The sequence below is a fragment of the Oreochromis niloticus genome, linkage group LG15, assembly GCF_001858045.2.
Source record: "Oreochromis niloticus isolate F11D_XX linkage group LG15, O_niloticus_UMD_NMBU, whole genome shotgun sequence".
NCBI lineage: Eukaryota > Metazoa > Chordata > Actinopteri > Cichliformes > Cichlidae > Oreochromis > Oreochromis niloticus.
The window spans coordinates 38,654,575-38,669,872 of NC_031980.2; the positions used below are offsets into that span (position 1 = coordinate 38,654,575).

The 15,298-nt window shown below is 41.5% G+C and overlaps 2 protein-coding genes across 2 annotated transcripts in view; both read right to left on the reverse strand.

Annotated features, from left to right (window-relative positions):
* LOC109199848 (uncharacterized) overlaps window positions 1-15,298 on the reverse strand; it is an 827,125-nt gene that overhangs the window by 638,110 nt on the left and 173,717 nt on the right. The gene's annotated exons all lie outside the window — the stretch shown is intronic.
* LOC109199351 (tripartite motif-containing protein 72-like) lies at window positions 659-4,328 on the reverse strand. The gene is made up of 4 exons (XM_019354649.1): window positions 4,163-4,328; window positions 1,025-1,257; window positions 886-905; window positions 659-676 (listed from the first exon to the last, which is right to left on the reverse strand). The coding sequence occupies exons 1-4, from the start codon at window positions 4,318-4,320 to the stop codon at window positions 659-661; spliced, it is 429 nt and encodes a 142-aa protein (XP_019210194.1). The 5' UTR covers window positions 4,321-4,328.

Here is a 15,298-nt window from a genome sequence, read left to right on the forward strand (position 1 = left end):
CTGCTCTGTAGTCAACATGTGCTCCAGAACTGTAGCAGTGATCCAGCAGAAGACTGGGATTCTACACATGATGTGGAGGCTCCTGGATGTCTTCATGTGGGAGATGATTCTGCTGGACAGCTCTTCATCACGGAACCTCCTCCTGAAGTACTCCTCCTTCTGGGCGTCAGTGAAGCCTCGTACTTCTGTTAGCCTGTCGACACATGTAGGAGGGATCCGATTGGCTGCTGCAGGCCGCGAAGTTATCCAGACAAGAGCCGAGGGAACCAAATTCCCCTGGATGAGGTTTGTCAGCAGGTCACTGACTGATGACTTCTGTGTGACATCATACACCAGCTTCCTCTTGATGAAATCCAATGAAAGTCTGCTTTCATCCAGGCCGTCAAAGATGAACAAAAGTTTACAGACAGCGAGCTTCTCTGCTGTGACCTTTTGTAATGTTGGATGGAAAACATGGAGCAGCTCCAGAAGACTGTACTGCTCATCTCTGATCAGGTTCAGCTCCCTGAATGAAAACAGAATCACCACGCTGACATGTTGGTTCTCCAAGCCCTCTGCCCAGTCCAGAGTGAACTTCTGCACTGAGAAGGTTTTTCCAACACCAGCGACGCCGTTCGTCAGAACCACTCTGATGGTTCTCTGTTGGTATGGTAAGGTTTTAAAGATGTCCTGGCACCTGATTAGAGTCTCATGGAGGGTGTCCATCTTGGAAGCTGTCTCCAGCTGCCTCACCTCATGTTGGGTATGAACCTCTTCACTCTGCCCCTCTGTGATGTAGAGCTCAGTGTAGATCGTGTTGAGTAGGGTTCTACTTCCTGTTTCATTACTTCCTTCAGTCACACGTTCACATCTCCTCCTCAGACTGATCTTATGTTCATCTAAAACCTCCTGCAGACCAACGTTTGCTGAAAGAAAGATAAACAATGAGACTAAAGAGAAAGAAAACTCTTCAGTGTCTGAACAACACAATAAGAAGTCCAGTTTTCAGAAATGAGTCCATCAGCAGACAGCTGTTCAGTCTTACTTTGTACACAGCTGCTCTGACTGGCTGTCTGCAGTCCAGCTCTGGTTCTGGACCTTTCTCCACACAGGGGACAGGAGGAGTTTCCTGATGAAGCAGACTGGTCCCGGTATGAGGAGATGCACTGTCTGCAGAACCAGTGTCCACAGAGGGTAGATACTGGATCCTTCAGGACGTCCTGACACAAAGCACAGCAGGACAGCTGCTCCTCCTTACAAACACCACTCTTCCTCTCTCTGTGAACACATTTCCTTATCACTAAAATCATTTACTGATTGTTGCTAAAAATATCCAAATTTATAAGACTGTGCAGAAGCTCTGATGGTCACAGAGAAGAGTAAAAGTGGAGATACTTTTCTGTCTAAAGGCAGTGTTCAGTCTAGAAACAAAATGATGCTTCATTTGATTTCATCAACACTAATGAGCTGCTTTTCCTGTCTGTCTATCTTATTAAACACTCAGTGATCTGCCTGCAGTTTGCTATGAATACACACTCCCTGCAAAGATTTTACAGTAAAAGCCTTCCATCAGAGGGTGGTGGTTATATCCTTCATGTTTTCCAGTCAGTGTGTGCAGATTAGCTTGGATTAGTTCATTTTGAATACTTTACAGAAGTAACTGATTAGTTACAGAAACATATCCAAGATGAGCAGCTAACATGAATGAATTACAGAAGTGGTTTCTGACAAGTCCACACACAAAAGTCAAAACATCTTTGCCTTTGCTGCTTCTTTATCATTTAACAGCACAACATGTAGTTCTTGTCCCAGTTGAGCATCGGTTATGCAGCCTTTAACATTAGCATTGTTAGTATATCTACAACAGAAACATGGTCAGAAACTGTTGAGAGGGGCCAGCATAGGGAGAGGAGAAGATCAGTGTTTCCACTCTCAGTTACTACAATCAACCGACCCCTGACTCGATAAGAGTCAGGGGGTCATGCAGTGGGCCAACCCTCTCCAACTCAGTGTGAGGGGAACCCATACTGCACACTGGTCCTAATGTCAAATCAAACAACAATTACAAGGAAGGAGGAGAAGTAGGAAAGACTAAGGAAAGGAAACAATCAAAGGGAACAGTAACAAATCACCTTTTGTACCGTCTCTGGGTTCTCCTGGTGACTAGCCTCTATGTCCACACTGGCTCCAGTAGCACCTCTTTATATATTTATTCATTTATTATTTGTGTGTGTGTGATTATTTTATTCTTCTTATCTTTATCACATCTGTATTTTCAGACTTCCTCTCCCTGCCTATATAAACACAGACGCTCCCCTAACCCCTCCTCTTTTAATAATACAAACTAAAGGAATAAATGGTTTTTATATAGACATATAAAAGCTATATAATATATAACCATAACTATAATATATAACTATATAACTGTGTGTCATGTTTCCATTGCACTGATTTATCTTTATTTATGGAAACCCACTCTTTGCAGAACCAATATTTTGGGGGCTTATTCCCTTCATTCTCCAATATAGAGGCAGAAGGCAAAAAAATATGTATCTGTGCTAGACTTTGGTAAAGTAGGAAAATATTCATTTATTTAATTCCATAATCTAAAACATTTTACATTACAACACTATGGCATTTTGTAATGTAAATTATTTTGAGAGAAGAAAAGTTTAATTTCAGCAAACAAAATTCATTGCTGCGTGCAAGAAATGTATTCCAGTGTTTGCTATTTTCCATATACACACACAATAACAGCCCCTTTCGCTCAGTTGTTGGCATCTGCTCTTGCTCAGATCTCTGCTCTGTGTGCTCACAGACATCTGCCGACCCCCTTTCAGTGTGTCGTTCGCGCTCACAACATCTCTGCTTCATGAGCGCTCAACTCTCTGTACACCATTATAAGAGTGCCACAAAACCAGCCAATCAGACTAGGATGCAAACATTGTGATTGGCTGTTACGGTCTTCAATCACCTTGCTAGCTACTACATTCCAGAAACACAATATATATATATATATATATATATATATATATATATATATATATATATATATATATTTAAAATAAAATAATTAAACATACTAACCAAAAATGGATATAGCTACATTCTGGACCGTGGGGCTGTTACTGTGTGTGTATATGGATGATAGCAAACACTGAAGTACATTTTTTACATGCAGCAATGAATTTTATTCGCTCAAATTAAACTTTTCTTCTCTCAAAATAATTTTCTCCTCAAAATGCAACATTTGCGCTTACATTTTTTTTTAAGAGTACTCAGAATAGAGACAAAAATAAAGCCATACAACACCAATCCCATTAAAGGGGACAGTGCTTTACAAGCTCATTTTGATCAGGACAAGTTTTCCTCTGAGTTAAACTAATAAGACTTTTCTCTGTGTGCAGCTGGCTGTGAGATGAAGGCTCGAGGACATCTACATAGAGCTTAAATATTTCAGAATACTTCATAGGTTCAGTCTCAGGGAGTGAAGCTTCACCACGATCATTTTCGGAGTTCTGGTCTCCTGCTGATCAAACTACAAGTCTTAGATTAGAACTACAGTCTTCTAAATATTATTTTAGGAAAGTTATTCTCACAGGACAACATGACTGATTTTTTCCATATTTGTCCAAATGTTTTTTCATCACTTTTCGCTGTTATTATATATATTTGAAATGAGTCATATCAAGAAAGTACATAAAAAAGAAAACAATTAAATCAGACACAAATATTTTGATTTAGCTGTACACAGTATTTTTGGAGTGCAGTACTTTATCCTGTCAGCGCTCCCATGACAACAAACTGTTGTTCAATGTTATCCTGATGGAGGGCTCATTCGTTTTAGCTGCTTAGATGTTCCCCTGGGTCTCATTGTGACCTCTCAGACTCTTTAACAGCTCAGACACAAAAACATGAAAATCAGAGACAGAGAAGCTCTATTCTGTTTCCTGTGCCTTCTAGTTTAGTTCCTCTTTGTTTCTGTGTTCCCTCTGTCTCACCAGTCAATCGTGTCTCCATGTCAGTGTCAAGTTTGCATCTTAGTCTGTTTCTCATATTTCCTGTTTTTTTTCCTTTTGATAGTCCTTCGTCTAGTGTTCAGTGTGTTCAGTTTTGCTTTCTACCTGTCTCGTGTGTGTGATTACTCCCAGCTGTGTTCCCCTCCTGTCTCATCACCACCTACCTTCTCTCAGATGACCTTCCCTCCCCTAAATTACGAAAGAAATCCTTCACCCGTTTACTCTTATAGGACACCCTTCTGGGTGGAGGTCCAGTTTGGTTCCTGTGAATAATGATGGAGCAGTGATGTGAGTGCTGTGCTGTGACACGGAGAAGAGTCATGGACAGTTAGAGATGGTCATCTCACCTCTGAGCTTTGGTCTGGCTCTCATGTTCCCCACACAGACTGGTTTTAGAGGGAAGGACTCCCTCCTCTCTGTCCCCACACTGATCCATGCTGATGAATTCACATCCACATCAGCTCACACACACTTTACACACCTTTACCTGCAGAGGAAACACAAATCATTCATGTGCATGTAACCCAGGTTATTTTCTGAAGTATGAGATTCCTGATCATTTTGCAGTCATCGAACGCACCACAGTCACCTACCCCTCTAGAATTTTCTTTTTCATCTGTTCATCTGATGAGGAGCACGCTGTTCTCACACCCTCTGCAAGCTGGAAATTCGGGTACACTTAACATGAGTAGCTATAGATAAGTTTACGAAACATTTATACTTGTATGTTTTGTTGGGAACACAGTGGTAAGACACTAAAAGAAAATGGGTATTGTTTAAAATTGTGTTTTAATATGTGTGTTTATGTTAAGTGAGTGTGGTGTTCATTGTGTGCTGGAGATTGTCAAGAGGAGAAATATTTTACTGCTATTATTTGCTGCTATTTTTTATGATCATTATTACTATTCCATTAATTATTAATATTGATAGTGCATTTAGATGTTTAAACATATTGGCACCCAATTAAGCTTTTATTACAGGTCCAGGAAGAACCACTTTAAATTGTTGAGTTGAATCTATAACCCGAAATGCTTTTGAATCTATAATCTTAAAAGTTTATGGGCAGACTGCATTGTGAAAGAAAAGGCCTAACGCTGAGTATCCTCAAAATAAGACAGGAAACTGCATGCTTCTGCAGAAGTGAAACCGAAAGCACAGTCTCAGTGCAAGTAATTCTGAGGAGCAGTTTGGATGATGCTATTATCATCTTTGATGCATTTATCTTTGATTAAGCTTTGATTAAGCTTTAAGTAGTTGTATTAGATTGAAACATTTGTTTTATACATTTTACATATAAGTCAAGATCATTACACACAGGATGGCCTTAGCCTGGTTGCCTAAGTTTAGGTCAACTAAGGTGCAGAGAGCATATGCAAACTCTGTGCACGCACAGACAGACATACACCCACATACACATACATATTAGGTAGACTCATTTATATAGGTAAGAGTTTAATTATGCTTTGCTTGCAACTGCAAAATTGTGCCTGAGTGACAGTTTGTGCAGAACGTGGACCTGATGTTCCAGAAGATAAGCCTGGGCAGGATGGTGACAGGAAGCACCTGGGGTCGAGCCGAAGACAATGTTCTTTGTTAAAAACTGTGTTCAAAGTTAACTGAACGTTTGTGGTTTTGGAGTGACGTATGCTTTGTTTGAGTCTGCCTGGCAACAGGCAGACTGCCAACCCTATAAAGTCTTTGTTCTGACTATTGTAAGTTAGTTCAACGCTGAATCTGCACAGTGTTGGACTCCGCATGTGTGTACATTAAAATCTCCGTCTAATTGCACCAGCCCGGATCAGTGGTTATTATTTTTGGATTCCGCCTCAATATTTGAACTTAGATCTTACTGTTCCAGTCAAAGACCTGGGTCTAGGGACCCAGGGTTCTTGAATTGTTTATGGACATGGGTACATTGGCCACACCTGAAGAGGATGATCACACACACCTGCAGCTGATCAAACCTCGTCGTGGGAGCTATTTAGCAGAGTGGCTGAGTTCCCACCGACACTGGATTGTTGCGTAAGACTCGATGTCTGTGTTTGAGCTTTGTGTAAAGTCCAATGCATCATGGGATTCCCATGATGCATTGAGTTTTTCCCTTCCAGTCACCTTTCTCACTCACTATGTGCTAATAGACCTCTCTGCATCGAATCATATCTGTTATTAATCTCTGTCTCTCTTCCACAGCATGTCTTTATCCTGTTTTCCTTCTTTCACCCCAACCGGTCGCAGCAGATGGCCGCCCCTCCCTGAGCCTGGTTCTGCCGGAGGTTTCTTCCTGTTAAAAGGGAGTTTTTCCTTCCCACTGTCGCCAAAGTGCTTGCTCATAGGGGGTCATATGATTGTTGGGTTTTTCTCTGTATTTATTATTGTGCTATCTATTGTACAATATAAAGCGCCTTGAGGCGACTTTTGTTGTGATTTGGCGCTATATAAATAAAATTGAATTGAATTGAATTGAATTAATGCATGCCCGCGAGAGTTTGTGTCCTATTTTTGCCCAAGAGGAGCGTGAAAATAGGAAGGCAGCGATCACTGGGAGTGCGAAGACACGGGAGCGGAGAGCACAGAGACATGGACTTTTTGGGGAAAGACACGACATGCCAGTCAAGGGAGAGCACGGGGATTTATTGTCATATGTTGTACTGTAAATAAATGCACTTTTCAGCATAAAGAGTCCAGCATTTGGGTCCTCATTCCCCACTTCCCCACGGTCTGCCTCGCTGACCATGACAGTTCCTGTGGTGAAGCAGCTACTACCAATCTCCTTTATGAAACTAGTCTCTGATGGGATACATATTTGGGACATTTTTCAATTCTTGTAACTTCTTTTCAGAGAAACTGTGTGATTTTGGGGCCTGAACACTGTGGTGAAATTGATGATACAGATTCTTACTGAACTGCCAAAGACCAAGAGTCCTGATATCCAAGCATTAAAGCTTAGGTGTAAATACAGATTACGTCTGATGTGTTGGATTAACATCCACTCTATCTGAGACCAGTGTTGGGTAAGTAACTTTAAATTAGTAAGTTAGTTACATTACTAGTTACTTCTATCAAAAGTAACTCAGTTACTTCAAGTTACTCGTTACTTTCAAAGTAACTTTGGTTTTACTCAGACGTCTCTTGTTAATGTGTTGCTTCCCTAACTGGATACCCAGCAAGGATGCCAGTCTTCTAGCTTGCGTACATGTTAGCACTATCCTGCCACAAGTGCATTGTGCCACCTAATGGCCTGAACCTAAAATGGGTCCCACTGTTTCAATTCCTTGGAATTGTTTGCCATTTTTACAAACGATTCCCTTATCGATTCCAGTCACCCCGAATGACGTCACCACGTTGCGGAGCGTCATTTACCTAGCAGGGCGCCTAAGCGGCTCAAATGCTCAAAAGTTTGGTTATACTTTACGAGAACGGATGACAACAGGGCAACTTGCAATACTTGCAAAGTAGATATTTCATTTAAAGGAGCAAACACTACAAATATGCAAAAGCATTTGCTCACAAAACACGCGATAACCTTAAATGAATGTCATGTTTTTAATTCCGCTCCGGACTCGTGAATCTCAACCCAGCAGCAGCGGTAACGTTTGCACTTCCTCTCCCATTAATACGGCATTTAAATAATCAACTAACTGTGCATATTATGTTAGCGCGATCTGCCTTATTACAAAACCTGCCATTACTGTGCGCTTAATTTAGGTGACCATGATGAGAGAGACAGACAGAGTCTGGCTGGCAGTTCTCGCTGCAGTCTACCGTTAGCGTCTCCTTTCAGGCCAGGATAGACAAATGTCACCGAGCAGTGACTAAGTTTGTGGTCAAAGGCTTGCACCCATTTGCCACAGCAGATGCCCCGATTTTCGGTAAGTGAATGTGTTTAATTGTAGGCAGGGACATTACTGGATATTCTTGTGTAATTGCTACAGAATAATTTATGTTATACTTTGTTATTGCTACAGAAGAATATTTATTTTATTATTTTATATTTACAATTTTTTTTCCTGGGGACCCTGTGACACCCTATTGAAGAGCCATAGGCTGTGGATCTCTTAAGATCTCACTGTTGGGTTTGTAAGGCCATGTTACTCCTAAATTTCTGTCTTGTTGAAAGAGAAGATATAAAATAAAGTTCTAAGCTAATCGACCTTAGTGTTCACCTTTTTTTTAAAAGAATCGATAAGAGAATCGATAAGAGAATCGATAAAGAATCGAATTGTTAAGCAGAATCGAAAATGGAATTGTAATCGTGAAAATCTTATCAATACCCATCCCTAAGTGTGAGTGCAAGTTAATGATGAAATGAATGAAACTAAATTAGAAATTAACAATGTTTGTTTTATCTGTCACTTTTTAATCTGTCTGTTTTAATCTATTTCTACAAATGCAACCCTCTACAAATGCAAACACATCATTCTGGGGTTGATGCAGCAGTGTTATAAATCTAATCATTGTACGTAATATCACTTGGAAGAAGCAGTGGATCGCAAAACACGATATATACTGTGTTGCAACTTTTAAAAGGTATATTTATTTTTGCCATTGAAATGGGTAGAAAGTATACTTTTAACAGTGCCAACATTAAACTGTGCCTCAGACGATTTAGGAGCTGTAGGTATCAAAATAGTGCAAAAAATGTAGTGCAAATATGGTTCAACACAAACACAGTGAGGTTTGTCCATTCTTTGTAAACTTAACTGAAAACAGCTGAACTGCCCCAACTGGAGACCTCATGTTCAGTAACGACGGGCAAACTAAAAAGTATTTTTAGCCTCACAAAGAGAAATAAAATAAATAATAAGTATGTTCAGCCTCACAAAGAAAAATAAAATAAATAATAAATATTTTCACCCTCATAAATAGTCAATATTTAACCAAAATAATATTTCCTCCAGTCAGGCCATGTAGATCAATAAAATATAGTGGTAGATTAAGTGCTTCAGTGGTCTAAGATTCTAGCCTACGTCACAGCGTCACGTGCGCTTTTTACATCCAACACGGAAACTGCAGTCGTGGTGCTTTCAATTGTACTCAGAACTCGGAAATTCTGCTTTTAGGCAGTGTAGGCAGTGTTGCCAACTTAGCGACTTTGTTGCTATATTTAGCGAGTTTTCAGACCCCCTTTGTGACTTTTTTTCCAAAAAACGACTAGCGACAAATCTGGTGACTTTTTCTGGTGTTATTGGAGACTTATGACGACTTTTTCACGTGAATGCACGTTTCGCTCTTACTCTCACAAGCAACGGGTGCTGCCGTGGGCACCTCGCCCGTGCGAAAACGCTCAGAGGCGGCAGGTAGTCCTCATGCAGCAGTCGCCCCCAGCTGGTGTCAGAGCAGGAGATATTCACCACCACGCGTACAAACTGCAATGGAATCGTGCATGAGCGAAGCTGCTGCTTCCCCTCCGGAGCAGCAGTAACTGTACATTTTTCTTAGTGCATTGATTCTGAAATCAATGCACTACAATACATCATTCCAATCATTGCAAACTTAGAAACTGAATGTCCTTGCTGAGCCTTAATTCCATCTTGTACATCCGATTTCGGCTGAAGCTGTCTGGTGAGGCTTGCTATGTCCATTTTGATTATTAATGGTTAAAAATGTTCTTCTTTTACTGTTAATTTTTGTGGATCACAAGGTTTAAAACTACTTAAAATGACACACACACACACCAAAAAAGTAACTCTGCCAGAGTGCCTATTTTGGGTCACTTTTGCTGATCCCAAGTCCAGATAAAGGAGGAGGGTTGGAATTACTGAAAACAATAATGGCTAAGAGAAATTTAATTTGTAGTTCTAAATATATTCTAAATGCTTTTAGGGTGTTTTTTACTCACTTTATGTCTCTTCCACGATGTTATTTCTCTCTCTTAGAGCATCTGTTACAATTATGGACCAATTATGCAAACTAGACAATGACGTCATTTAGCAACTTCTAGCGACTTTTAGGACAGCCAATAGTGATTTTCCTTACTGAGGTGTTGGCAATACTGCGAGTAAGAAAATGTAGGTAACTCCAGACTGCAGATGAGCTGCATATATGTTTAGTAGTAATTTGTTTTTGTAGAGGGCTAGCAAAACAACCGTTTTCGAGGGCATCGCCATATTGGAGTCCCGACTTCTCTGATGAGGTTAACCTGAACGCCATTTACTCGAGTGTGACAGGTCCGTGTTCCGATTTCCGAGGTAAGTCGAATGCAACACACGAAGTAACGGATAACAACCCTATCTAAATCCCAGTAACAATAAACACATTCCTGATTTTGGCATAATAACTAGTTACAATGCTTGTTACACAATAATAACGTAGTTACTGTAACGCGTTACTTAATAACGTGTTAGTCCCCACAGTGTCTGAGACACAGCTTTCATCAGTTCACTACAAAAACTGTCACAGAGAGTCGAGTTCAGCATCCAAATCTCTCCATTACTGTAGTCCTACAAAGCAGTAGGTCAAACATGGCTGTAGAAATGGCAGTGAGCAGCTTTATTTCAGTAACAATGTCCAGAACCAAGCTGACTGCTTACCCAAGCTGTTTCCCATTTCAAAGAGTGCATCCTTCAGAGGCTGCATCTTAAGGCTGATTATGTCACAGCCAAGGGACAAGGCTCTCTGAATTCGAAGGCTGCTCCAAATGCGGCTTCCATAAAAGAATGGTGCTTTATTCATAGGAGTCACAGATATGGCCACTGTACCATCTGGGAACTCTTCTTGTTTGGCACTCGTAATAACACAAACAGAAAATGTAAGTGTCCAGAGTCAGGACAGACGGAGGGACCCACTGCTAAAGATCATCTCTGAGGCTTTGCACCCCTGATGATCCACCAGGGCTAATGAAGAGGAGGAGGAAGAGCCAGCACCAGGTGACAGATGTAGAGAATAGACAGACTGTTCCTTGTTAGAAAAGTTTAAAATAACAAATTATCTGTCCAGAATCAGTCTTATTAGGTAATGTTCAAATAATTTTATCATTCAAGTGTTTTCAGTGTGGGAGAATGTACTTGGGACCTTCAAGTTAGACAATATACCTAAAAATAAATGTCCATGTTTTTTCAGTTATATGTAGCTTTGAGTATTTGAGATTAGTAGTACTGCTGTGTTTGTTGCATCATATTGCTGTAAATGTTTATACGGTTTATATATTTTGAGGTAAGTTGATCTATAGTGTTACATGATATTTTATACCGATGTTATGTGTTTCTAAAATTTCTGCCCAGTTTGACCCATTTAGCAGAAGTCAGCCTGTTTAAGGCTCTGATATCTATTCTGTGTTACTTAAAGCAGTTGTGACATGGTCTGATTTCCTCACCCAATAAAGGAATATTTAATATATCAGTCTACTCTTCATTTTAATTCAATTCAATTCAATTCAATTCAGTTTTATTTATATAGCGCCAAATCACAACAACAGTGGCCTCAAGGCACTTTATATTGTACAGTAGATCCTACAATAATAGATACAGAGAAAAACCCAACAATCATAGGACCCCCTATGAGCAAGCACTTTGGCGACAGTAGGAAGGAAAAACTCCCTTTTAACAGGAAGAAAACCTCTGGCAGAACCAGGCTCAGGGAGGGGCGGGGTAAACAGGGTAAAGACATGCTGTGGTAGAGAGACAGAGATTAACAGCAGGTACGATTCAATGCAGAGAGGTCTATTAACACATAGTGAGTGAGAAAGGTGACTGGAAAGGAAAAACTCAATGCATCATGGCAATCCTCTGGCAGCCTACGTCTATTGCAGCATAACTAATGGAGGATTCAGGGTCACCTGGTCCAGCCCTAACTATATGCTTTAGCAAAAAGTAAAGTTTTAAGTCTAATATTAAAAGCAGAGATAGTGTCTGTCTCCCGAATCCAAATGCGAAGCTGGTTCCATAGAAGAGGGGGCATGAAAACTGAAGGTTCTCCCTCCCATTCTACTTTTAAATACTCTAGGAACAACAAGTAAGCCTGCACTGTGGGAGTGAAGTGCTCTAATAGGGTTATATGGTACTATAAGGTCATTAAGATAAGATGGGGCCTGAATCATTTCTTCAACAGATTTGATTCATCCATGAGGCAGTCTTCAACATCGGCTGCAGACTCACCCACCCCCACTGCTGCTGTTCCACCTCTGACACCTCAGACACTTCACACCTCCTCTATTCACCCTGCTCACTCCTCTCCACCCCCAACAACAGCATCCAATACACACTCAACACAAGGCTCCCGCCTGTCTCTCTCAGCCACCCAGGTTAGGAGGGAACTGAGGAGGATTAAAGCCAAGAAGGCAGCGGGCCCAGATGGCATCAGCTCGAGGGTCATCAGGTCCTGCGCAGACCAACTGTGTGGGGTGATTGAGCACCTCTTCAACCTGAGCCTGACGCTGGGGAGAGTCCCACAGCTCTGGAAAACGTCCTGTGTTGTACCAGTGCCAAAGACTTCACGCCCCAAGGACCTCAACAGCTACAGGCCGGTGGCTCTAACATACCACCTGATGAAGACCCTGGAGCGGCTGGTCCTGGCGCAGCTTCAGCGCCTGGTGAGCTCATCACTTGACCCACTTCAGTTTGCCTACCAGCCTGGCATTGGAGCGGATGATGCCGTCATTCACCTCCTACATCGTTCCCTTGCTCACTTGGAGACCGCTGGGAGCACTGTGAGAATCATGTTCTTTGATTTTTCCAGTGCCTTCAACACTATTCTTCCCTCAGTTCTGAAGGACAAGCTGGAGAACTCTGGAGTGGACCATCACCTCACTACCTGGATTTTGGACTACCTCACCGACCAACCACAGTATGTGAGGACTCAGGGCTGTGTGTCGGACAGGGTCGTCTGCAGTACACGGGCCCCACAGGGAACGGTTCTGGCTTCGTTCCTCTTCACCATCTACACTGCAGACTTCTCCCACAACTCCACCCAGTGCTTCCTGCAGAAGTTCTCTGATGACTCTGCAATAGTCGGCCTCATCACTGATGGGGACGACAAGGAGTACAGAGGACTAACCCAAGACTTTGTGGACTGGTGCCAGCTGAACTACCTCCAGATCAACGCCAGTAAAACCAAGGAGCTGGTGGTAGACTTCCACAGGCACAAACATCCTCCACTGCAACCACTGAACATCCAAGGTATGGACATTGAGGCTGTGGACAGCTACAGGTACCTTGGTGTTCATCTGAACAACAAACTGGACTGGACTCATAACTCAGACGCCCTCTACAGGAAAGGGCAGAGCAGGCTGTACCTGCTGCAGAGACTCAGGTCGTTTGGAGTGGAGGGCCCACTCCTGAAGACCTTCTATGACTCTGTGGTGGCCTCAGCCATCTTTTACGGTGTGGTCTGCTGGGGGGGCAGCATCTCTGCCGGGGACAGGAAGAGACTGAACAGGCTGATTAGAAGGGCCAGCTCTGTTCTAGGATGCCCTCTGGACCCAGTGGAGGTGGTGAGTGACAGGAGAATGGTGGCTAAGCTGTCATCACTGCTGGACAACATCTCCCACCCCATGCATGAGACTGTGACAGCACTGAGCAGCTCCTTCAGTGGCTGCGGCACCCACGGTGTGGGACGGAGAGATTTCGCAGGTCTTTCCTCCCCACTGCTGTCAGACTCCACAACAAAGACTTCAACCGATCAAACACACACATCCACACATGTGCAATAATACTAAGTGCAATATTCTTTTTCTGACATAGTTGTATTTTTACTCAGTTCTATAAAGCATTTGCATGCTATTTTTATCCTATTGTATATTTTATTCTATTTATTCTACTGTATATAGTATTTTATTTTATTCTATTCTGTACAGTTGTGTACAGTATTTTATTCTTATTGTATTCTAATTTTGCTATATAACTTTTGCACTGTCCACTTCCTGCTGTGACAAAAAAAATTTCCCACATGTGGGACTAATAAAGGTTATCTTATCTTATCTTATCTTATTATTTAAGACCTTGTATGTGAGGAGCAGGATTTTGAATTCAGATCTGGATTTAACAGGGAGGCAATGAAGGGAAGCCAAAACAAGACAAATATGCGCTCTCTTTCTAGTCCCTGTCAGGACTCTTGCTGCAGCATTTTGGATTAATTGAAGGCCTTTCAGGGAGTTTTTAGGACATCCTGATAATAATGAATTATAGTAGTCCAGCCAGGAAGTAATAAATGCATGAACTAGTATTTCAGCATCACTCTGAGACAGGATATTTCTAATTTTAGAGATGTTGCGCAAATGGAAGAAAGCAGTCTAACATATTTGTTTAATATGTGCATTGAAGGACATGTCTTGGTCAAAAATGACTCCGAGGTTCCTCACAGTGTTACTGGAGGCCAAGGTAATGCCATCCAGAGTAAGAATCTGGTTAGATACCATATTTCTAAGATTTTCAGGGCAATAACCTCAGTTTTATCTGAATTAAAGAGCAGAAAGTTAGTGGCCATCCAGGTCTTTATGTCTTTAAAACATTCCTGCAATTTAACTAATTGGTGTGTGTTATCTGGCTTCATGGACAGATAGAGCTGGGTGTCATCTGCATAGCAGTGAAAATGTATGCTATGCCTTCTAATGATGCTGCCTAAGGGAAGAATGTATAATGTGAACATAATTGGTCCTAGCACTGAACCCGGTTGAACTCCATATTTGACCTTAGTGTGTGAGGAGGACTCTCCATTTACATGAACAAATTGGAGTCTATTAGATAGATATGATACAAACCACTGCAGCGCAGTACCTGTAATATCTACAGCGTGCTCTAATTGTGCTAATCGAATATTATGGTCAACAGTATCGAACGCTGCACTGAGGTCTAGCAGGACAAGCACAGAGATGAGTCCACTGTCAGAGGCCATAAGAAGATCATTTGTAACCTTCACTAAAGCTGTTTCTGTGCTGTGATGAGCTCTGAAACCTGAATGAAACTCTTCAAATAAGCCATTCCTCTGCAGGTGATCTGTTAGCTGTTTGACAACTACTCTTTCAAGGATGTTTGATATGAAAGGAAGGTTGGAGATTGGCCTATAATTAGCTAAGACAGCTGGGTCTCGAGATGGCTTTTTATGTAAAGGTTTAAATACAGCCAGCTTGAAGGCCTGTGGTACATCGCCAATTATTAGAGATGGGTTGGACAGATTTAAGATTGAAGCATTAATTAATGGCAGGACTTCTTTGAGCAGTTTTCTAGGAATGGGGTCTAAAGAAATCTCATTTAAATTTAATCAGAAACAGTTATCACAACAATTTTCCTGTTACCCATATATGTAAGCTTTCAGACAAATTAAGTAATGCTAACAGACTAAAAGAACAATATTTGTCTCTATATATA